General features: G+C 48.3%; 7 protein-coding genes across 7 annotated transcripts; 4 read left to right on the top strand and 3 right to left on the bottom strand.

The window, feature by feature from the left end:
* Positions 1–289: 289 nt before the first annotated feature.
* Positions 290–4,397, bottom strand: FPOAC1_000560 (uncharacterized protein; the record flags this gene model as incomplete). Its single annotated transcript, XM_044845173.1, has 2 exons — positions 290–4,276; positions 4,341–4,397. 2 exons carry the CDS (start codon positions 4,395–4,397, stop codon positions 290–292), a joined length of 4,044 nt encoding a protein of 1,347 aa, XP_044711089.1.
* Positions 4,398–6,589: 2,192 nt separating this feature from the next.
* FPOAC1_000559 (uncharacterized protein) lies at positions 6,590–7,174 on the top strand (the record flags this gene model as incomplete). The annotated part of the gene is made up of 1 exon (XM_044845172.1): positions 6,590–7,174. One exon carries the CDS (start codon positions 6,590–6,592, stop codon positions 7,172–7,174), a length of 585 nt encoding a protein of 194 aa, XP_044711088.1.
* Positions 7,175–8,886: 1,712 nt separating this feature from the next.
* MIR1 (mitochondrial phosphate carrier protein) lies at positions 8,887–10,835 on the top strand (the record flags this gene model as incomplete). The annotated part of the gene is made up of 3 exons (XM_044845171.1): positions 8,887–9,167; positions 9,232–9,848; positions 9,904–10,835. 3 exons carry the CDS (start codon positions 8,887–8,889, stop codon positions 10,833–10,835), a joined length of 1,830 nt encoding a protein of 609 aa, XP_044711087.1.
* Positions 10,836–11,861: 1,026 nt separating this feature from the next.
* Positions 11,862–12,962, bottom strand: FPOAC1_000557 (uncharacterized protein; the record flags this gene model as incomplete). Its single annotated transcript, XM_044845170.1, has 4 exons — positions 11,862–11,999; positions 12,056–12,549; positions 12,617–12,729; positions 12,799–12,962. 4 exons carry the CDS (start codon positions 12,960–12,962, stop codon positions 11,862–11,864), a joined length of 909 nt encoding a protein of 302 aa, XP_044711086.1.
* A 1,112-nt stretch (positions 12,963–14,074) lies between these two features.
* FPOAC1_000556 (uncharacterized protein) lies at positions 14,075–15,583 on the bottom strand (the record flags this gene model as incomplete). Its single annotated transcript, XM_044845169.1, has 1 exon — positions 14,075–15,583. One exon carries the CDS (start codon positions 15,581–15,583, stop codon positions 14,075–14,077), a length of 1,509 nt encoding a protein of 502 aa, XP_044711085.1.
* A 1,369-nt stretch (positions 15,584–16,952) lies between these two features.
* FPOAC1_000555 (uncharacterized protein) lies at positions 16,953–17,912 on the top strand (the record flags this gene model as incomplete). Its single annotated transcript, XM_044845168.1, has 5 exons — positions 16,953–17,164; positions 17,346–17,369; positions 17,429–17,485; positions 17,587–17,714; positions 17,812–17,912. 5 exons carry the CDS (start codon positions 16,953–16,955, stop codon positions 17,910–17,912), a joined length of 522 nt encoding a protein of 173 aa, XP_044711084.1.
* Positions 17,913–20,434: 2,522 nt separating this feature from the next.
* FPOAC1_000554 (uncharacterized protein) lies at positions 20,435–21,799 on the top strand (the record flags this gene model as incomplete). The annotated part of the gene is made up of 1 exon (XM_044845167.1): positions 20,435–21,799. The coding sequence occupies one exon, from the start codon at positions 20,435–20,437 to the stop codon at positions 21,797–21,799; it is 1,365 nt and encodes a 454-aa protein (XP_044711083.1).
* Positions 21,800–21,908: the final 109 nt, after the last annotated feature.

Here is a 21,908-nt window from a genome sequence, read left to right as displayed (position 1 = left end):
CTGTATCAAGACATTGTTGTTTATTTGTTTCAGGTGTAGAAAGTGACATGCAAGCTAAACAGGTTATGGATCAATGCTTAATAAGCCCATATATGATCGTTTAGAGAACATCATCGTAATGTACGAGTACTTAAGCAGAAGGAAGACAATTATTTCGTCTCTTGATATTAGAAGTGGCTAGGTTTAAAGAATAAGACTATTTTCATGTAATTTTAAATAATACAAAATACATATGGCACAGTATACAATATCCGTTTTCTTCTTACCACAAAACACCTGTTGCTATGATTTATTGCAACATTTGCTGCATCGCGTTCACTCTGTAGCTCTCTCTTCGCTCCATTAACTGAGAGTGTCGTCCACTGTCCACGATTTGCCCTCCTTCAACAATAAAGATTACGTCAGCCTTTTGAACGGTATGCAATCGATGAGTAATTGCCAATACAGTTGTGCCTCTCGATGCCCTCTCGAGACCTTCTTGAAGAGCTGCTTCGCTGGCAGCATCGAGAGCGCTGGTACTTTCATCGAGAAGCAATAGGCGTGGACGACGGACAAGAGCACGGGCAATGGCGAGACGTTGTCTTTGGCCACCGGACAGACGAGAAGCAGAGGGACCGCATTCTGTATCATAACCATCAGGGAGGGCTGCGATAACATCATGAATATTTACCAAGCGACAAGCTTCTTCGATCTCAGCATCTGTAGCCTCGTGGCCAGGAGGTGCTCCCAGACCGACATTGAAACGCACACTGCCATCAAATAGGGCAGGCTCTTGGGGAACAAGAGCAATACTGTCACGGAATGATGTAGAAAGCGTGGTGATATCCCGGTCGTCGATAAGGACTGTACCGGCAGTAGGCTCGTATAAACGTTGAACAATGTTCATGATGGTAGACTTGCCGGCTCCCGAAGGACCAACAAGACCACAAAACTGGTTTGGTGGAAGTGTGAAGGAGACATTGTCGAGGACAGTGGCATCTGGTCGGCTTGGATAGGAGAAGGAAACATTCTTAAATGTTACTCTTGCGCCGCCACGACCATGACTTTCCGCAGGACTGAGTGGCTTTTCTCCTCCTGCAGCCTCCGGATCATCTCCCGCCTTGGACGGGTCTTGTCCAGGTTTTCCAGTATGAGTGCTGCTGCCCATGTTGACGACCGTCATAACACGAGATAGAGCAAGACGAGCGCGTGAGAACTCTGGGGCAAGGGAGAACATACCACTCCAGAGCTGGGCGCTTGTCAGCATAGCCACCAGGATAATGAGGAAGTCCTTTTGGGTATACTCTCCTTTCATGATGAGCTGTGAGCCCCACCAATATGCGAGAGCGTTGATGAAGGTACCAGTTGTGTACGAGATGGCTAGCCAGATATTTGTCGTTACTGAGGCCCGCACAACCTCCTTCTTTGGTGGCTTAAGAAGGCGTGAGAAACCTTCCATGTACTCATTCTCTAGTGATAAAACAGCGACAGTCCGAATGGACTGAATGGCCTCTGTAGCGAGCGAAGTGGCAGTCGAGAAGGCTGCTTGATGACGCTCCTCATACCGCGCCAGCATACGCAGCTGCATGAAACCTGAGCCAAGCAGAATAGGAAGCGTAACAAGACAGACCAAGGCAATCTTCCAAGCAAAGATGTGGGAGATGATGATGGCAATTAGGACATTGATCAGAATGGCAAAGACGGTACCAAATGTTGATCCACTGAAAGCACCCACAGACATGCTGTCTTTGGTGATGATTCCAAGCAAACTGGTAGGAGTGCGACCTTCAGATTGGTGCCAGTGAATGCTTTGTTCTAGCAGGGATCGGAAAGACAACACGCGCAGGTTGTAAAGAAGTCTCTCAGCAACAATACCAAAACCCAACCAGGCGAAGAAGTTTGCTATCAACTCAACTCCAGCAAGCATGAAGAAGAGGCCAGCAAACATATTTCCCATGGAACGAATGTGGTCGAGAGTATTGGCACACGGATTGAGTGCCCCAACGGTAAAACCAAAGATGATACCTGAACCGGAGAAAGTGGCTCCAACAAAGACTGCAGCAATCATGGCAAGGGCAAACCAGCCTAGAGATGGCCGAATTAACCAGGCGATACCCTTCATGACGGAGCTGAAAGGTTTCACTTCATCGAGTTCGTGATCCTTTACTTCTTCGTCCTTCTTGGGCGCCTCCTCCTTGTCCTTTTCAGACGATTGAGTGTCTAATGACTTATGGGTCTCGGAGAAGTCGACCTTCTCATTTAATTGAGTGTCTGCTCGGAGAGTGGAAGCTCCAATCGAATCACCATCCACAGATGCTGGACCGCTTTTGTTACCGACAGTCTGAAGTCTAGCCATGTTTGCGAATTCGCCATTTTCCTTGGCCATAAGCTCGTCATAGGTTCCCTGCTCAACAACCTGTCCCGCTTGCATGACAACGATGTTATCAGCGTTACGGATAGTCGATAGCCGATGGGCAATCGAGATGATGGTTCGCTTCTCAGCAGCAGCACGTTCAACAGCAAGCTGGATTCTCTTTTCACTAGCAGAATCGAGAGCCGCGGTAGCTTCATCGAGAACAAGGATCTCAGGATCGCGAATCAAGGCTCGGGCAAGTGCAATTCTCTGTCTTTGTCCGCCACTGACGAGTGATCCCTTGGGTCCAGCGGATGTACCATAACCGAGCTCTAGACGATTGATGAAACCGGCTGCATCAGCCTGCTCTGTAGCGTGACGGATCAATTCGGCGATTTCAGCAAACTCGGGTCCAAGAGATGCGGCTGAGCTGAGTGCTTCCTTGCCTTGTGCGGCCATCTTTGCAAGCTCCGGGCCCTTGAGAAGAGGCTTCAAATGTTGGTGAGAGTCTTTAGGCGAGTTAATCAGACCAAGTGCGATGTTTTCAAGTATGGACCGATCAAGAAGTGATGGCTCCTGCTGAACAAAGCTGATGAAACTTCGAAGAGACTTGACATTAAGCTCCCGCAAGTCATGGCCTTCGAGCTCGACTTTACCCTCGGTAGGATCATGTAGACGGGCAATCAGTGCTGCAATGGTGGACTTTCCACTGCCAGAAAGGCCAACGATGGCCGTGTACTTTCCAGCAGGGAACTCAAGATCAACGTTCTTGAGAACAGCTTGACCGGGGCGAGATGCATACTCGAATGAGACATTACGGAAGGCAAGGGACTTTGCCCCAGTCGCAGGAAGTACAGTGCCTTCACTTGAGGTGCCGTCGATAGAAGACGGGGCGTCTATGTCTTCCTTTAGTCTCTGGAATGCACCCACAGCTGCTCCTAAGAAAGGCAGAGTAGGTGCCATTCCACCAAGCATTACGCATGCATCTACAAGAAGATACACAATAGCGTAAATCTCACCGACAGTGGTGTTTCCATCATTTCTTGCCACGGACTCCACAATCTTCTTGCTACCCTGCCAGAAGGCTAGAGCATTGCCCGAGTAGGCAATAAAGTAGAGGAGGCCTGTTTGCACGGCAGCAATGGAAGATTTAGCGATCGCGTACTTGCGAGAGCGGGCCATATGCTCTGCGAACTTCTCTTCAAGGCGAGGCGCAGCGCCAAAAGCTTGAACGACAGCGACATGGGACAAAGCCTCGGAAGCAATAGAAGATGCTGCAGTAGAGGCTTCCAGCTGTTTGACAACGTATTTTCCCAGGTATCTCCCTCCCAAGATTCCAGAGAGCAAGAATGCAGGAAGCATACATATAAGGATACCAGCGAGTCTGGGTTGTTTTGTGAAGGCAATGATGAAGACGGTGACAAAGAAGCTCAAGGTAGTGATAATGTTTCCAACCTTCTCGGATGTACCGGCCTGGACGGCGGTGATGTCGCCCTGAAGTCGGCTAGAGACTTGGCCAGAAGCGCCACGAGTGTCAAAGAACTCTGGTGGTTGTCGCAAGAGAGCCGATACATAGCGTGTTCGTAGACGTTGTGCGAGACGTTGGCTAATGATGTTCCAGCATGTAAGGTGACCATAGATGAGAACAAGCGCAATTGCGCCAATCCAAGCTGTCTTTATGACCTTGTCGTTGATAGCGTTCTCATATTGAAGAGGATCCGAGGCAGCTTCGCTGGCACCTGAGTTGCTGCCATCAGCCGCACATGTCGCGCCGTTGAAGTTGTCTATAAGCTGCCCGAAAAGAACACCCATGAGAGGGAATGGAACACCAGCTCCAACTGCGCACAGAGTACCCAATGCGATGAGGGCGTAGTCGACCCATGTTGGACCAGCGGCGAAGAGTAGTTCGAGGTAGGTGAAGCACGTCTTGAAGGACTTGAAGAACTAGCATGGCCGTTAGTGTTGCTCACGTATCTGTTAGAATGTTTAGCGCTCTGGCTCGACTTACAGAGAAGATACTCTTCTTCGGCTCCTCGGTGGCCGCCTTCTTAGTTTCGGCAACCATGGCTGCAAGTATATTCCAAGTGCTATAGGAGTATTCTCCTAGCACACTCAATGACTGGGTACCTGTATCACAGAAAGCAGGTTGACGAGACTGGCAGTGCCTGAGAAGAATCGATCTGCTACTCTGGATGTTCCATGGGAATTCTCCAGCCTGGCAAACAAATTACAATAATTGACAGCAGAGACAGGGGAAACTTTCGACAAAAAACGTCATGCAAATTTTCGATCAAACAGCCGATATAGGAGTGAGTGAGTACCTTGAGCCAAGACGACCCTGCAAGTATTATTGTCGATCAGGGAAGCTCATAGTTGATACATGTGTGTACACATGTCTCGGCCGACTAGTACAACAAAAGTTGCATTACAGGCTCCTGCACTTTGATGCAGTTTAAGGTTGCATCGCATGGTCTCCAGTTTCCGCAGGTCTCCCACATTCCTGAGTGATGCCTTTGAGTGAATGGAGAAATTGGCAAAGGCCCACCACAGTAACAGGTGAAGTTGCCGTGGCTCGAGTAGCCAACCAGAAGGGCCACGGCAATGGCTAGAATCAAAGGACCCCTGATCACAAAGTGGAGTGGGTGCGATGTTGACTCGTAAATTGGAAGAATATTCTTCCTCCGTCGGGGCTTCCTCAGACACTCTGTACGTCATGGGCCTGACCATACGAATGATTCATCTAGTTAAGGAAATTTGTGGGTAAAGAGGGCTTGGACGGGTTGCTTGATAAACTCAAAAACCTTGGAGAGGACTTGAGAAGCCGGTGTACAGGGTCGGCAAGACCAAGAGAAAGTCGGACCAGACGGATGATGATCTAGGATCAGATAAGATGAGGTGATTGATAAGATGGATGCGATGTCATGGCGCTAATTTGGCTCCTGATTGAGCAGGCATGCAGGGAACGTAAAAGAACCGCCGAGTATCGAGTGTGATCGTCACTTGATTTACCATATTCGAAACTCAGTACATCGTCTTGGCGACCAGGGAGCTCCGAGCAGCTTCGTTTTTTTTTTATTTAAAAAAAATAAGTCAGGTATTTCGAGGCTATTTGGCTGTGGTTCTGGTGCGTTTGGCCCTACTGAGATCAGAAGGTCAGTCGTCATGACAAGGGTTTTGTTTAGTGCAAATAATCCCTGGTAAAAGCCGCAGGTATGGAGACATGGTGGGGTTGCATCGGGATGAGTGCCTCATGGAGACTATTTTGTCCTATCGGAGTAAAGAGACTGTTTTTTTGGGCAGTAAATAGAGGTCAATAGTCCCGGAGGCGCTTTTATGCTTATTCCTTCGTCAATACAGCGGGGAAAGAAATCAAGGTTGCAAACCAGTGGGAGCTGATGAAGCTTTTGAGTTTATGTGCAAATCAATTTCTCCCAGTACCTAGACGAGAAGCAGATCAGATAAGATCCCATTTAGGTATCGGGGATGACAAGAATGGTTATTTGCATAGATATGCATATGCGCGTGGACCAAAACGAACCTCTCCTCCCATTGTGGGTCGATCTGGGTTGTACATGTAAGACAAAAGATGGCACCCAAAGCACCCCTGGAAAGACAGGAGAAATCCTTCAAGACGTCGCTTTTCGGTTACAATACCCAATCTAGGCTGATGAAGCAACCTGGCATGATTGGATATCAAAAAACAGAGTCACGATTTAGCACAATTAAAGTGGAAAGCTTAATGCTATGCTTATTTCACATCCACTTATCAAGTATACTGTACACCACAATAGGTACAGTGATCTTGGCAATCAAGAGGAGAACTGACACTCTTTACTACCAGGGACCTTCTGTGCCCACTGCGGTTCACTTCTGTGCAAGAGATTAGAAGATGCCAAGATGCTGATCTTGTCGTGTTTCAGCAAGCAGCATCGTAGCACGGGTGTTACTGGCTCCTCTCACTGTTGCAGACCAAGCAATACCCCCGTTGATCAGCAACGTTTCACGGCTGTTATGATATGTGACTCTGTTTGTTCCATTCAGAGTTTAAGCAGGACCGTAGCCCTGCCTTCGGATCTCTTGGTATTACATATATAAGAGTGGGTGAAGCACGCAGATGTCTTGCAGGAGATCTTGTCTGTAGATACCTAAAGCAGCTCCTATTCTATACAAATTTGAAGTAATACAGCAATAGTTGCCCCAGATTACCATCCACTTACCTAAAACCGCCACCAGAGTCGAGACATTACGATACCAACCATGACACAAGCCACACTCCGCACCGACCGTCTCGAGCTACGGCCTCTCGGACCCGAACACGGGGATTACATCTACCAACTGGACTCAGATCCTCAAGTTATGAAGTACATTGGTTACGGCAAGCCACTCTCGGCCGATGATTCCGCTATCGTACACAAACTGCTGCTCGAGACAGCCTCGTTCGGATCCGGGCTTGGATGCTGGGTTGGATTTGCAGGCGAGAACTTTGTAGGCTGGTGGATTTTAGCACCCAGCCAGAGCAACGATACTCCCCCCGAAGTCAACAAGAAGCGTGTCGAGTTCGGTCTGAGGATCCTTCCCAAGTTTTGGGGTCAGGGTTACGCAAAGGAGGGTTCCCGGGCAGTGGTGAAGCATGGTCTGGAAGATCTCGGCGTTGAAGAAGTATTCGGCGAGACCATGGCTGTGAACCAGGGCTCACGGGCTGTCATGTCAAAGATTGGGCTCAAGCATGTCAGGACATTCCACAACAAGTACGACAACCCTCCTCCTGGCATTGAAGAGGGAGAAGTGGAATACCGTGTTACAAGGGACGAGTGGTCATCGCAACAAGTATGCGCGGCATAGTCTAGGCGCTGGGAAATTATGAAAATAGTAAAACCTCTAAACAACATCAAAATTGAATAATCGAGCGTCCTGATATCATCAACTCCAATCATTCTGTTTTACTGTGACATCAATTTCAAATCGAGGAGTGTTATGGCATAGATCTATCCACAACTTCAATTGCCATGATATTTGTCTACATTATATGTTTCTAAGAATAATTGAAAAGATACAGAAATAGAATCAAGCTCATCATAATTTTTGAATCTACCGATCATCTGGAACTTGGTGGATATGGTGTATCATGCGGTGGATGGGAATCCATCTCGGCCTGCAGAGAAGGACGCATGATTATGGAACAAGTGGGTTATATCGCGCACACATGCAACATTCGGCGTTGGCAAAAGAAGATAGTTACAGTTTAGCGGGTAGCAAAGTCGGCATATTCCGTGTGACAGGATTGGAAACGAACCGAGACATTCTACTCGATTATCGTTCGGCTCAAGAGTCACCCCTGCTCTGTAAAGTGTAAACCCGATGGACCGAAGCACATTTTCTGATTCAGTCACTCGGGATTAATCGCTTTACAGGACTCATGTTTCCTAATTTGTTTATACTTCCGGAGGATTTTATCGTCCTAACCCATAGAACCTGGTCATGCCACAACCTGAACTTTATCACGGGTGTCCAAGACAACGTTCCGCGCCAAAAGTGGACTTTCGTCTCACAAAGGAAGTACGAACTTGAAGCATATTTTTTTACCCAAGACCCAGTGCATCATCTTATTAGTTCAGGTAAGGACAAGGCATGTTCTATAATATGCAGCTTCTGCTAGTTACGTTATAGTGGGCTCGGATGATCCCAAGCCTATGCCAAGCCGCCAAAATGTGGCCAGACTTGCCAGGGTCCCCGTAATCAGATGGCAGGCGTTGCAATCAACAACATCAACAAGTTTTCTTTGAGAAGATTTCTCTTATTAAAAACGTATAGACCCGCATTCAGTGTAATGTTGCGTTACGTTGCGTAACTGTTTGTGCCAGACTATAGCAGAGTTATTCTGGTCGTGGTTTGGGTTCGGGTGAAGACCCCCTTGGCACAGCATGGCATATAAAGCTATTGGCAATTGGATCTTATCCATCAATCAGATTAGATAAAAAAGAATCCTCATTCCGTCCCTGGCCTTCCGATCTCGGGTAGCTTTATGTACTCTCCCCCCACTCCTTTGCCACTGATAATCTGATGTTGCCTCTGATTTAACTGCCCTGTTGGTAGACCCGTTATGGAGACTGTCCTATTGAGGAAAAGACCAACTGAACCCATCAGTTCAGATTCAGCCCCAAGAAACTATCCTTACTATAGCTCCTTGGCTTGACGTGAATGTGAGGTTCTTTCCCGCTCAGCTCCGAGGACGAGGCACAATCGATGGGCAGTTTGCAGGGGGTATTCCCGAGAAGAGGGACACGTCCGAGTTGGAACAGAACCAACACATGGCAAAGAAAAGCTTTACTTTGAACGGTTGTATCCTTCGTCCGGTAGCTTAGTACATAGCTATCTGCCCATGCCATGTCAGGGTTACATTGCACTACATAAGGAATGCTGCAGCTCCCTCTCCATCCCAGACTCCCCTTCTCGGTTCTTAGTTACTCTTCACTTCACTGTCTCGAGTGTGTTGCAGCCTCAATCATATATCACTGCACTATCCGTTAGTATCAGTGGCAAGCTCAACAGCAACAATGTCTGCCCTGACAAAGATCCGCGAGGGTCTCGCTCGTGAGGATAACACTCACGTTGCCGGGACTCTGGCTCCTCACGAGAAGGAGATCCATGAGACTCCCGAGGTCGTCAGCGAAGTTGGTCCCGACCATGACAAGGAGGCCACTGCTGGTGTTCTCCCACCTCACGATAAGGGCAACGACTCTGATGTTCCCAGTGAGGATGTTCAGACTGGTGTCAAGGAGATCCAGGCCATCACCCTCACCTGGGGCAAGGGATCTTTGGCTGCTCTTCTGTGTCTGTAAGTTTGCGAACATGGAGACCAGATACTATTCAACGACAGGAACACTAACAACTATCGACAGCATCTGGACTCTGTTCCTCATCAGCGGTTTCCGCGGTTCCTTCTATCTCGTACTGGTCCCCTATGTTACCAGCGAGTGGCAGTCTCATTCCCTCATGACCACCATCCCCATTGTATCAGACGCCATGACCGCAGCATGCTACATCCCCATGGCCAAAGCCCTCGATGTCTGGGGTCGCGCCGAAGGTTTCCTACTCATGAGCGGCTTCGCCACTCTTGGTCTTATCCTCATGGCCGTTTCCCAGAACCTCGCCACCTTCTGCGCTGCTCAGGTCTTTTACTCTGTTGGCTGGGGAGGCATGATCTATGCTGTGGGCGTACTCGCTGCAGATGCTTCCAACCTTAGGAATCGAGGTTTGGCTTTCGCCTTTACTTCTTCTCCCTACATGATCACCGCTTTTGCTGGTTCCAAGGCCGCTGCTGCATTTGTCGTGGATGTCCAGAACTGGCGATGGGGTTTCGGCTGGATCGCCATCGTTTTGCCCTGTGTGACGATCCCTCTTTTCCTTGTCCTGAAGGTCAACCTACGCAAGGCTTTCAAGAATGGTACAGTTACCAAGACCACCCGAAGCCGTGGCTTTGTTGGTAGTATCTGGTGGGCTTTCAACGAGTTCGATGGTAAGCATTTCATATCTAACCTCTAATGGCATCTTAAATACTAACAATAATACAGTCATCGGAATTTTCCTCTTCGGTGGAGGCCTCGTTGTCTTCCTTCTCCCATTCAACCTCGCGGCCCACGCCCCCAACGGCTGGAGCACCGACTACATTATCGCCATGATTGTTGTTGGCTTCTGTACCCTCATATTTTTCGGTGTTTGGGAGTACTGGCTAGCCCCTGTCCCCTTCCTCCAGGGTCGTTTCCTTCTCGATCGATCCGTCGTCGCCGCCTGCATGATTGATTTGACCTACCAAATCTCCTACTACACCTGGAACTACTTCTTCACTTCCTTCCTACAGGTCGTTGTCAACCTCGGCCCTGCTGAGGCTGGATACGTCAACTCGACTTTCCAGGTCGTTTCTGGTGTGCTTCTCTTCATCGTCGGCTTCCTCATTCGAAAGACCGGTTTCTACAAGTGGACCTTCTACTTCGCTGTCCCCATCTACATTTTCGCTCTCGGCCTCATGATCCATTTCCGTGCTCCTAACCAGTACGTTGGATACATCATCATGTGTGAGATTTTTATCTCCATTGGCGGTGCGGTCTTCATCTTGGTTATGCAGCTCGCGGTCCTGGCTGCCGTCGCCCACCAGTATGTTGCTGCTGCGCTCGCTACGCTATATGTCGCTGGAGGTGTCGGCGGTGCCGTTGGAGGAGCTATCTCAGGTGCCATCTGGACAAACACCTTTATCCCTCAGCTTTTGAAGAGACTACCCGAGTCTGAGGTGGCTAATGCAACTCTCATTGCAGGAAGTATTGTGAACCAGCTTGGATACCCCGTCAACAGTCCTGCCCGACTTGCTATTCAGGAGTCATACGGCTTTGCCCAGGTCAGAATGCTTGCTGCCGGCGTTGGCATTGCTTCCTTGTTCTTCATCTGGGTTCCCATGCTGAGGAACATTAACGTTAAGAAGCTCAAGCAGACCAAGGGTCTTGTCCTCTAAGCGACTCGACGATGGTTTCAAAACAATAGCATGCCCGACTTTATATTGTAGTTGGGCGGTAATTATCATTACGTCGAAGAGTGAGAGAACAGGACAAGGGTTTGTTCGATATATTGGTAAATAATCAGGTAGAGATGGTACGTTGGCGAAAAGTAATACACGCGAGCTTCAATTCGTCCACGCTGTTGTCTTATGAGTGAAGCACCCAAGGAATGTGTAAATGCTTTGTCTACCTACATCTGTGAATCTGTTCCCATATAAGCTACCGTGCAAGCCAAAGCCAATAGCCTTCCCTCAGGATATTACAAAGTCAGCAGCTGGAAGCAGAAGAGGCTGGATTAGTATATGCCATTGAGACCTGACAGGTTGTCTATTCTTATATCTCAAAACTTAAGAGGTTAGCTTTTGTGTTACCGACTAACATATATCGCAGGCATGCTCCAAACACGCCAGCAGCTTGTCAGTGTTTGAATCAGCTTGAACGGCTACCACATGGAGTTACGTTTGATCGATCTTACTAGTCATCACGACGATATAAAAGAAACAACTAGTGTCATCGATCGCACAGTCCATGTTCAAACGGGCATGACTTTCGTATGCATTCAACGTTGATCGTTATATAGACATAACCAACCGAAACCCCATCAGGATAGCCTAGCCATTTAACGATCGCTTTCGGCGTTTGTCTTCAATACAGAAATATCATCAAGCAAAACACATCTAAGAGACAGCCACACATGCCCAAGTTGTCCCCCATATCAACAATGTTAGAGATCATCAATGTATTCATTGCCGTCAAATGTGCTGTGAAAGCAGATTTTAATACCATCTTCAGATCATATCAATCCCAGTGCTGCCATCTCAGCCACCATATTTAACCCGTTCCGCTGCTATTTCAGCTCGAGCGTAACTTTTCTTCGGATCGTTATCCTTTCCCAAAATTGCAAATAGAAAATGCCCTGCCAACGCCGGACACCTCGATGCCCATCCTTTATTGGACGTAGCGCGCTTGTCTTGGTCGTGGACTTAGTAGACCTTCTTCTTCTCGTCAATGCTGAATTGGCCTGGGCCGCTGTTGACGAGGAGAAGGAGTCCACCGACGATGGACAAGATCTGGAAGAAGTCGTACTTGGCAAAGTCCTTGTGGGGGTGGTGCTCGTGGAGCTAGATGGTTTGTTAGCTTCTTTCGTGGAACATAATTGTCGCGAATCGTAACTTACAGTCCAGAAGTTGTTGACCAACAAGTTGAAGATGCTCAGAATGACAACGAGAAGGGTGGCGCTGTACTTGGCCTTGAATCCAACGACAACCATGACGCAAGAGATGCCACCAAGGGACGAGACAATGACGCGCCAGAGCGACCACTCGCCACTGAAGACAAATCCGATGAAGAGGAAGATCAGGAGGACACGGCCAGCCAGCTGGAAGTACATCTTGCGGTCCTTCTCGTCGATCTGGGGAAGACCTGCAAAGACCTGAGTCTTGCGCACCCACGAATCAGACAGGACCATGACCAGACCACCAATGACGGAGAGGTTTCGGAGGAAGAAGTTGAGATCGAAGATGAGACCGTAACCAAGAGCTTGAGTGATAACAACGCCCATGAGACCGGCGACAGCGTAGTCGGAGTGCTTTCGGATGATGACCAGGGTGGAGCAAGAGAACATGGCGATGATGTTGACAAGCAGGAACAGGTGGGTGATACCGGAGGGAACTGCGAAATGTCAGTCAGAAGAACCAAACCAGCCTTTCCCACTTTTCGGGGCAGAGGCGCATCTTACTGTGACGATAATCCTTCAGGTAAAGCAGCTGGTCAGACCATTGAGTGACGATACGGAGAGCATCTTCGAAGAAGGTGACGACGATCAGGAAACGGCCAATGGCAGGGAGATAGCTGTCAACAGGGACAAAGGTCAGCTCTCAGAGCTCCAAACGCGCTTGCAAAGGACGTCGCTCGACTCACGGCTTGACAGGCTCGCTGATGGTGTCGAGCGCATCCTCAATCTTGCTGGTATAGGGACGAATCTGCTCGAGAAAGCCCTCGCCCTGCTGAGGATCAGCAGGCTGGGATCCGCCGTAGGGCGCGGGGCCACCGAGGCCGTAGCCAGAGTTGAATCGGTTGGACATTGCTGTAGAGTTGACGTTCGGTTTCGAAGGAAGCTTGTTTCACGTGCAGACCTGCTGACTAGATGATGGTGAAGTTGGAGACGCACGACAGTGTTGAGGAGCGCGGTCGTGAAGAGGAGAGGAGTACAGTTAAACAGCTGAGCTGGTTGGTGAAGCTTTCGGGAGTTTGAACCGAAAAGAGAGGGCGTTTGTTTGATTGGACTCGACCAAAAAAACGATAAGTGGTAGCAAACGGTGATTGAGAAGCTCTCTACAAACAACCTTGACAAGATAAGAGGATGAGTAAAAAATAAAAAAAAAGAACGAGGATAAGATAATGAGGGCAAGGAGAGACAGACGAGAACGAGGCGTCGAGGCGAGCTGTCCTTTGTGATTCAATTGGAGACGATGACCTCAGACGAGTAAAGAAAAGGATCTACCTGGTAGTCTAGGTAGTAACAGAGTCTGAGAGGCCCTGATTGTACAACGGTGTCCTTTAGAGATCCCGTGATGGAGCTTTGTGTCGTCCCACTTTTTAGCTCTCCCACCTTCCCCTGCTTCCTTCCTATTTGTGCCAGGGCTTTGTTGGGTGCCGATACCTGTAGCTAGGTACTACCGAATAGAGGGGATTTATATGTTCAGGGTACCTAGGTACCTTAGTATACTGGAGTTTTACTACTAATCTGCTTCACAATCAATTTTCTACAGACGTCTCGAGTCTCTACTGAGGCCACTCAGATCAGCAAAGACAAGATACTACCTCTGACCTACCTGGTAGGTCGGTAACTGGGAACGTGGTAACACGGGCTGAACCTCTAACAAGGGCCCCAGACATCCCTCCCTCCCATCACCACTTGGGTTAGGGCCGGGAACTAGATGATCCAAGAATGGAAACTCTTACAATCAACACTACCTCAGTGGCGCAGACCATCACATTCGCTTCCTTCTCCCAACGACTAGGGCCTGGTGGGCTAGAACTTTAGGTTTGTCTCTTTTTAGAACCATCATACATACCATCTTGGACCGTATTCCAGACAAGTCTATCGTATTTTCTCGTACACTGAATACTCTCAAAAGTATGAACCAGTAAGCTTCTTGCTTCGTAACAGCTGCTCTCCAAACCGTTCACTCTGTCATGGATTGACTGGACCGTCTTTCAGCTTCAACCCGCCTCTATCATCGTACTCAACTCTTCCCTCGTTGACAGCATTCTGCATCTCTTCTCTCAATACAGTACGATCACCTGTAATTGGATCCCATTCCCAACCCTCTTTCATCCACATCCATCTCAGATATGCCCTGAGTTCCTTGTCATCCGGTCTTACTCTCATCCATTCGGGTTGAAACTCAGGCTCTCTACCCTTTCCCTTCCAGTCTTCTGCTCGGCCGAGTAACTCGTCTCGACAAAAGATGCGCCAGCTGTCTATGGCATACTTTCCTTGTGTGAGGTGTCCAATCTCCCAGGCTTCCAAGTCTTGACTATCGCCTTTATCTTGGGACAATGCATAGTCTCCAGAAACTGATGGAAAATCAACATCTCTACAATCGTATTTCTTTACCCTGCACAACTTCCCAGCAGCTGGCGGATCATCCAAGAATCCTCGAGCATATTTTTGTATCAAAGAGACACGATGGTTTGCCAGTCCAAGGTGACGTATCATTTCAATAATTGGCTTGGTGTTCAACTCACAAGCGATATCAGCTGGAGTGGGAAATCGTTCTTTGAACTTATAGAACAAGGGAACAGCATGTATACCCTTCGTTTTTATAAGAAAAGACACAGCAATGAGTAACCAGAATGGCTCATGTGCGACTTTCTCCTGAATAAGACCGAAGTCTGGCGATATGAGGGGCGCGAAAGGGACCGAAGGTACTGTTCCCCGCGGCGGTCGCTTTTGCACCACTAATGTGGTTAAAGTAGAAGCCGAAGCGTCAGTGAAGTATGGGGAGATAACACTGTTGGGCTTAACGCTTGGAGTGTTATTCTTATCGCCCATAAGGGCATCTTGCGGGGAACCCTGCTCGACAACGAGACCACCAAGACTTGAGTGTTGAAAAGTATCATTTTGTGCTTCTAAAAAGGTATGTGTTTGTGATAGTCCAAAAGTCGAACATGGTGGAGCACTCCACTTGCGGCTCACATTTGGGACCCTTTTCTGAGGTTGATCAGACCAGTAAGGTGAAGTTTTAAAGAGATTCCTCGTGTTTGAAAAAGCCTCCAGGCCAGGCCGCTGCAAGAGCCGTTGCTTGTCGGTATTTCCGGAGATTTTTGGTGGTTGAATTTCGGGGTCGTCCTCAAGCTCTTTTGCTCGGGCAATAAGCCTATCGGTCATAATCCATGAGTCCAAGTCTGAGCCCGAGTCTGGCCGAGGAACCCGCCCGTCCAATACATGCTGTACATATGCGAGCACGTCTTGCGCTTCTGTGCTGTATCTGTCGTATCGGCAAGTTTGTCGCAACAAGATGGCGCATTCGATAAGATAATTCCAATCTTGAGCGCCTGCTAACAAACTTTCCCGACGAAGCTTCTCAAACTCGGCTGTTGCTTGGCTCTGGCTGAATTCGATGACGTCGGCGAGGAAATCCTGGTCACTTGAAGCGACATCAAATACGGAGAGGACGTCGTGGGCGAAGCGCGACATTGTGGAGACAGTCGTGCCGATCAGACTGTGCCTCGTGAGCCCATGAGATAGGTATCTCGTACTCGAGTAAAAGCCGTTGTCTAGTGATGAAAAATACAGAATAACGTGGTTGTAAATATCAATATGGTGATGATGATAATAAGTTGGCGTTCCTGCGAGCATGTAAAGTCAAGCAGAGGGAGACAAAGTTGGCCGGGCTCAAGTTGGTAAAGCTCATGTTGAAGTTGAGATTCACGCTTTCACTTCACGGCAGCAATCTGCCTAGAGTGATAGGCATAGAAAAACCACCTACCTCTCCGTACCTACCCCTGTGAATTCTTCAGCTGAGACCTATCTCGCTTGGATACTAGCAGACCTGATGCCACAGTGTTTCAACTGTCTACATACAAATATTTGTTGCTTCAGTTCTTACCAAAGACTCACTGTGAGTCTTTGTCCGCAGTCGCCGAGTCAGTATTGGCGGATGAACCGGGGCTGTTGTGGAGAATGACCAATGGGTCCCTACGTGAAATAAAATTGACGGACGGCTGAACCGAGATTCAGAGGATGAAGCGTTTTGAGAGCAACAAAAAGTTCATGATTACTAAATTGGCAGCGAAATAAGGAGAAAGAAAGGTAAAGCTCACATATATTTCGCTCACTCTAGTAGGTAATTTCTAGCTAAAACTACTAACCTACCTAGGTACGGATACCTAGAAGATGGATTAGGCCTAAGCGTGCCAGCATTTATGCGATTGAGCATTTAGTTAACCTGGACCCTTTGTTGACTGACGTTTTTGTTGATTTGATCCCTGAAAAACCACCCTCCACGTGTCCGAGTGACCAGGTTGTGTGCTGCTGCAGTGATACCTGAAGCACGCAAAGGCGCTAGAAGCCAACCTCTGCAGGGCCTATTCTTCACGTCTACCAACTGTGTCAAGGCCTCGGCTTGAAAGTGCCGTCAGTTTCTCTATCAGCGGGTACGCGACTCCACGGCTCGTGGTGCACTTGCATAGTGCCTAGTCTTATCTGCCTTGGCTTGCTTGACCACAGTAAGCCTCATGTCGCCCCAGGTTGCTCTCTCTTCAGCCTGACTTGAGTGCATACAGATGCGGTGACGGGATAAAGGTGTCTGGTTGGTCGCATTATGGAGAGGGAAACAGGATGTATCTGGTAGCAAATATGCAAACGCGCAAAGGCGAATAATGCTAGTGAGCTATATTATACAAACAGCAATCATCTCCAATTCAATCAATAATCATATCTCTTCACCATTAGCGAACGTTATACAGTGCAACATTTGTCAAGTGACGCTGTCCGTTGCTGTCCGCCCATCCGCCTTAGATCACGCCAACTTCTGCTGTCCAATCAGACCCTTGCTTCGCCCAAGATGTGGTCCAACTGCAAGGTCACGTGCATAGATCTCGCCTTCCAGGTCGTTGCCGTCCTCCCGTCTCCGCTCCGCTCAATTCTATCTCTCTCTCCGTCCCGTAATACCGCCCACCGCGCCCTCTCCGTTCCTACAGAACCAATATCATCAACATCGAACATCATCCAAGAGATGAGTAGTCGCGGTGGTAAATTAGCCCCAGAAGTCAATCGGTAAGTCGTTGTCACTTGCACGCACCCACTTGTATTGCACTTGTACTCTATGCCTTGTACAAACAACCGCGAATCAATTTCAAAGTCTTGCGCCTTATCCGTAACTCGTCGCATTTCCTGATCTAGATTGGCCCCTGAGGACACATGTATCAAGATATTTTGCTAACTTTTTTTTTTATAGAGCTCTGTTCGTAAAGAACTTGAGGTATGCTAGGATCAGCCGTCGAGATTTGCGCCCGGTTCCAGACTAATCGAAAATGATAGTTACAACGTCACTCCAGAAGAGTTGTTCGATCTCTTTGGAAAATTCGGCCCTATTCGGTATGCACCTGCCCCGACAATCGGCGATTTCTCAGCGAGGTCGATTTTTGCACATCATCTCGAGATGCGCTTGACGAATTTTATACTGACGGTCTGTGCAGCCAGGTTCGACAGGGTATCGCCAATAACACCAAGGGAACTGCATTCGTTGTCTATGAAGACGTAGCCGACGCGAAGCAGGCCTGCGATAAGCTCAACGGCTTCAACTTCCAAAACCGATATCTCGTTGGTATGTCGTCCCTGCCTGTCCCTGCCGATGATGTTGCATCACATTAGGGGACAAGACGCCTTGTTGGATCTGGATTTTTACTAACCCGCTTCTCCAGTTCTATACCACCAGCCCGACAAGATGGCCAAGTCAAAAGAGGACCTCGAAGCCCGCCGCGAATCTTTAGCTCAGCTCAAGACCCAGCATGGTATCGATTGACAATCCGACCGGTCTGTGGATAGCCTGCCTAGGAAGTCGACTTCCTCGTCTGCAGGCCGGTCTTCGTCTTCTACTAAATCTCCGTCACCCGATCCGAAGACGATCCTCCGAAAAGGCAGAACCCCGACCAAGAGAGTAGCCACCAAGAGCCACGCATCCCCCCGAGTCGTCCGCTTCGACGACGGACTTCGACCTGCACTGACCTGTGCATGATGTATCAATACTCTTTATCACACCACTTTTTGGAGGGGGCTCTAGAGCAGGAGCCCAACACGCATCAGCTCTGAGGTGGTTTATCATTGGTTCGGACTCGCTTGACACGTAAACACCTCTCCTTTTACGGTTTTCGGAATTAGGTGCACTGGGGAAATTCAAGGTTGATTCAGCAAGTGGCGATACGACCAGTCACAAACTGCTTTTTTAAACATAAGCCTGGGAAAGGCTTTGATGATGTTGCGGCCTGTGGATAGCTTTTATTGCGTTTTGTGTTTCTTTGTTATTTTTTCACTTTCCTCTCGGAAGTCTTGGCCACGAGAAGCCAACCCCCCCTCGTTCACCTTTGCCATCTGCTTTGATGGGCAACAGACCATACAGATGCGTGATGTATCAAGGCCCTGACTTTCCACTTTCCTTTGGGCTTTGACGTCGTGTACAGCATACTAAGAAATCTGATAATGTCACTGGGGAGGGAACCGATAAGCATTAGCAACCTAGAATGAAGTCAGTTTGATTACGTGACGTGCAAGAGCAGCTTCTTTTTGAGAATTTTCCTTCTCATTACGACCCAGGTATCATCTGTTGGACTCCTACGGCAGTTGGATGTCAGTTCCTGTGCATAACAACATCACTAAACGGACCAACAACATGCCCTGTCACGTTGCATCCGCGTGCGGGTTTTCTCCGTAGTCAAGTAACAAGCAATGTGAACACAATGTGAAGCGATATCTGCGCCTCGATACAATCGGTCTGACTCCCGCAATCCTACTACACATGTCTGTATCCAAGACTTGATATCTCAGTTTCGGAGAACGCCACCAACATGTGCATGGGTCGATGGCAGGCACACGGTCAGTGATGCATTAAAGTGCCGTGAGTCAACTCATTGCATCGATCGATGCCATCTTTAGGGCCAACAGCGTTCGATAGCCAAGACAGTCGTGTTGTCACTAAATAGATGCTGTAAACATGATGAACAATCGATATAGACAACATCAGTTCATGAATTTATATTTCTGTTGTCATCATAGCGCATCAACATGAGTAATATCGCCCTAGAAGTGTGACAATATTGTTTCCGTATAACAGTGTAATGAGAGTCATAGAATATAGTCTGCCAATGTGTGATACACCTGTGGCCAACACGACCATGGCTAACAAGCAATGACTCTATTCCTGATTTCTTACCATCCCAATCTGGTCACCAGCAAACATCGCATCATACGGCGTCACCGGCGTGCAAACATAGACACGGCCGCTCAAAGACAGTCAGACCGCATCTTTACAGCCTCGGCCTTCTACTCCTTCTTCACCATCAGGTCAAGCTGGGCTCTCGAGGTTGAGTGTGTCGCTTAGAAAATGCCTTGCCAGACGACAAATACTATGAAATAGGTCCCAGCAAACGGTTTGTTTCAACCGGTCGCATGAGCCGCGACCAAGTAGTAAAAATACTACAGGCGATTTAGTCGGGTAGCGTGCAATCTATACCACATCCATGTCGGGTCGGCCATGAGGTCGCGCGATATCAGCCGTGGTGATCTGTGAGTGGCTGTATAGCCGCCAGACGGTGGGCTTGTGGCTGTGTGAGTAGTAGGCTTTGAATTAAATAAAGTAAACCAACATAGATATTTCAGTCAAACGGTAATTTAGCCTGATTTTGCTGGGACTGGAGAATCAGTCCGTAGTTGAAACAGTGTGTCGAAATTGAAGTAGGTAGGTAGGGTCATCATTTCTAGGTATCTTGGATAATGTCTATGTGGATATATTGGACGGGAGAATCATTGCGATCATCGTTGATTGAAATACACGAGAAGCACTAATAAATGCAGTTTCATTCATATAATAAATGTTTGCTTGTTCGACCCCGTATTCTACTTAGTATAGTGCGGATTAATGTCATGATATGCACCATGCATACCACATTGAATCCCACAGCCACAGCTGGGGGGGACCTCATGGCAACCCATCACCCCAGCCAGAATATCTACGGTTTTGTTCTGATCTTCAGAAATATTCTTGTACCTGCCTGCATCTTAGCCATGATGCCTTGGGCCCCTCCTATATCGCTCGTCCAGGCCGTGAGGCTCATCACCGACTATGTATGGCCGCAGCCAGGGCCGATCTCTCTCATTGAGTGTCCAAGTGCAGGGCCCAAGTTAGTTGCGAGGCTCCAGCCGTAATCTATGATATAAAATGATATCGAGACCTATCCTGATATTCTCGAAATGATCATCGCAACATCGGAGCTTCTTCTCAAGCCAATGACTCCTCCTTCATCTCGCTTCAGCAGACTATCTCTATAGAGTATGTCTCTAGAAACCTATTCTCGCGTAAGGCGCGAGCACTTCACCCAAGACTTAGAACAGTGTCACTATGAATCATCATCATCTTCATCAGAATCGGAAACAGACTCGAATTATTCCGAGTTTGAAGATAATAGTTCCGACAACGACGAGAATGAAGCTTCCACCATTCGATCGCCTACCAAGCTAACATATCTCGTCGATCACCTATCCGAAACTACCCAGTCTACCATCCGCGAAACCTTCAGAGAACCTCCAAGGATTGTGCTCGAAAAGTGTCGTCGTATCGATGATACTTATGCGTTTCAGATGACAGAGCTTGTTACACGTTCTATCCGAATCCGCGCACCAGAAGATGGAGCTTCCAACATGAGTTGCTCGTGCCCAGATAGTGAACAGCCCTGCAGGCATATCTTGTGGCTTCTGGACCAAATCGTTAAACAGACACTGTATGACGACGACATCAGCAAACCTCTCAGAATGAACTCGGCAGGATACGCTGAGGTGATTGGAGATCCTTTCCAGAACATCTCCAAGTATCATCTTGACGTGCTTGCCGAAGGGCTCCATTCCCACCTTGTTACCCCAGACTCAGAGTACGACAACGAACCAGACAATTTCCGAGCGCAAGAAGCTCGAGAGTTACTCTCCTCCGTCTACGATATGGACCCAAAACAGTTCCGCCCTGACATCTTCGACCAGGTATCTCTGGGAAAGAATGTCATCAAACGCCATGATCTCGAGCAAACCATTTTTCGCATGCTTCTGGACAATCATCATTTTTTCCACTACTTCCGCTCCGTCTCGCGCTCAAAAGACTTGATCAAAGATCCGTTCCATAAACTCACACAGCGAATTGGCCGTGTAATACGAGATCTCGACGCCAAAAACCCTTCATCAGAAGTTGAATCTTCTCACGATGTGCCTTGGGCAGCTTCCCATATCCTCGGCTGCGTTCGTCGCATGCGTCACGAGATATACGCAAGAGAAAAACCCCTTTCTTCACGCGAGGCCTTATCCGCAGCACGCAGTCTCGTGCATGTCTTAAGTTTGGTGGTGTCCCATAACAAAGATGAAGGTCTAGGGAGTGTGGCTCGTATCGATCGCAACCTTTACCTACGTCTTATTGGCGACCGCGACCAAGATTTCATCCTCAACGTCCTGAATCTGATCCCAGAGGCTGCAAGCCAGTTTCTACACAACCTCGAAGAAATCCTTGACAAAATCGAGATATATGGCGCACCTGCAGGTTATGTACAGCGGTTCAGGGCAATGCTAAGGAGGCTGAGAACGTCGAGTACAGGTTCTGGGTTGAAGCGATCTGTTCAGGCGCAAATGGGTGGTAGAAAGACGAGGAGGACTAGGTAGATAAGAATAGTGGAATGACTGGATATTAATGTACTAAATGATGTTCTTGGGCCAATAATAATACTATGCTGCTGCTCGTTTGTTGCTGCGAAAACCGTTTCGAACCGAA

This window comes from Fusarium poae, chromosome 1 (assembly GCF_019609905.1).
Source record: "Fusarium poae strain DAOMC 252244 chromosome 1, whole genome shotgun sequence".
Lineage (NCBI taxonomy): Eukaryota > Fungi > Ascomycota > Sordariomycetes > Hypocreales > Nectriaceae > Fusarium > Fusarium poae.
This window is presented reverse-complemented; position numbering and strand designations above follow the sequence as displayed.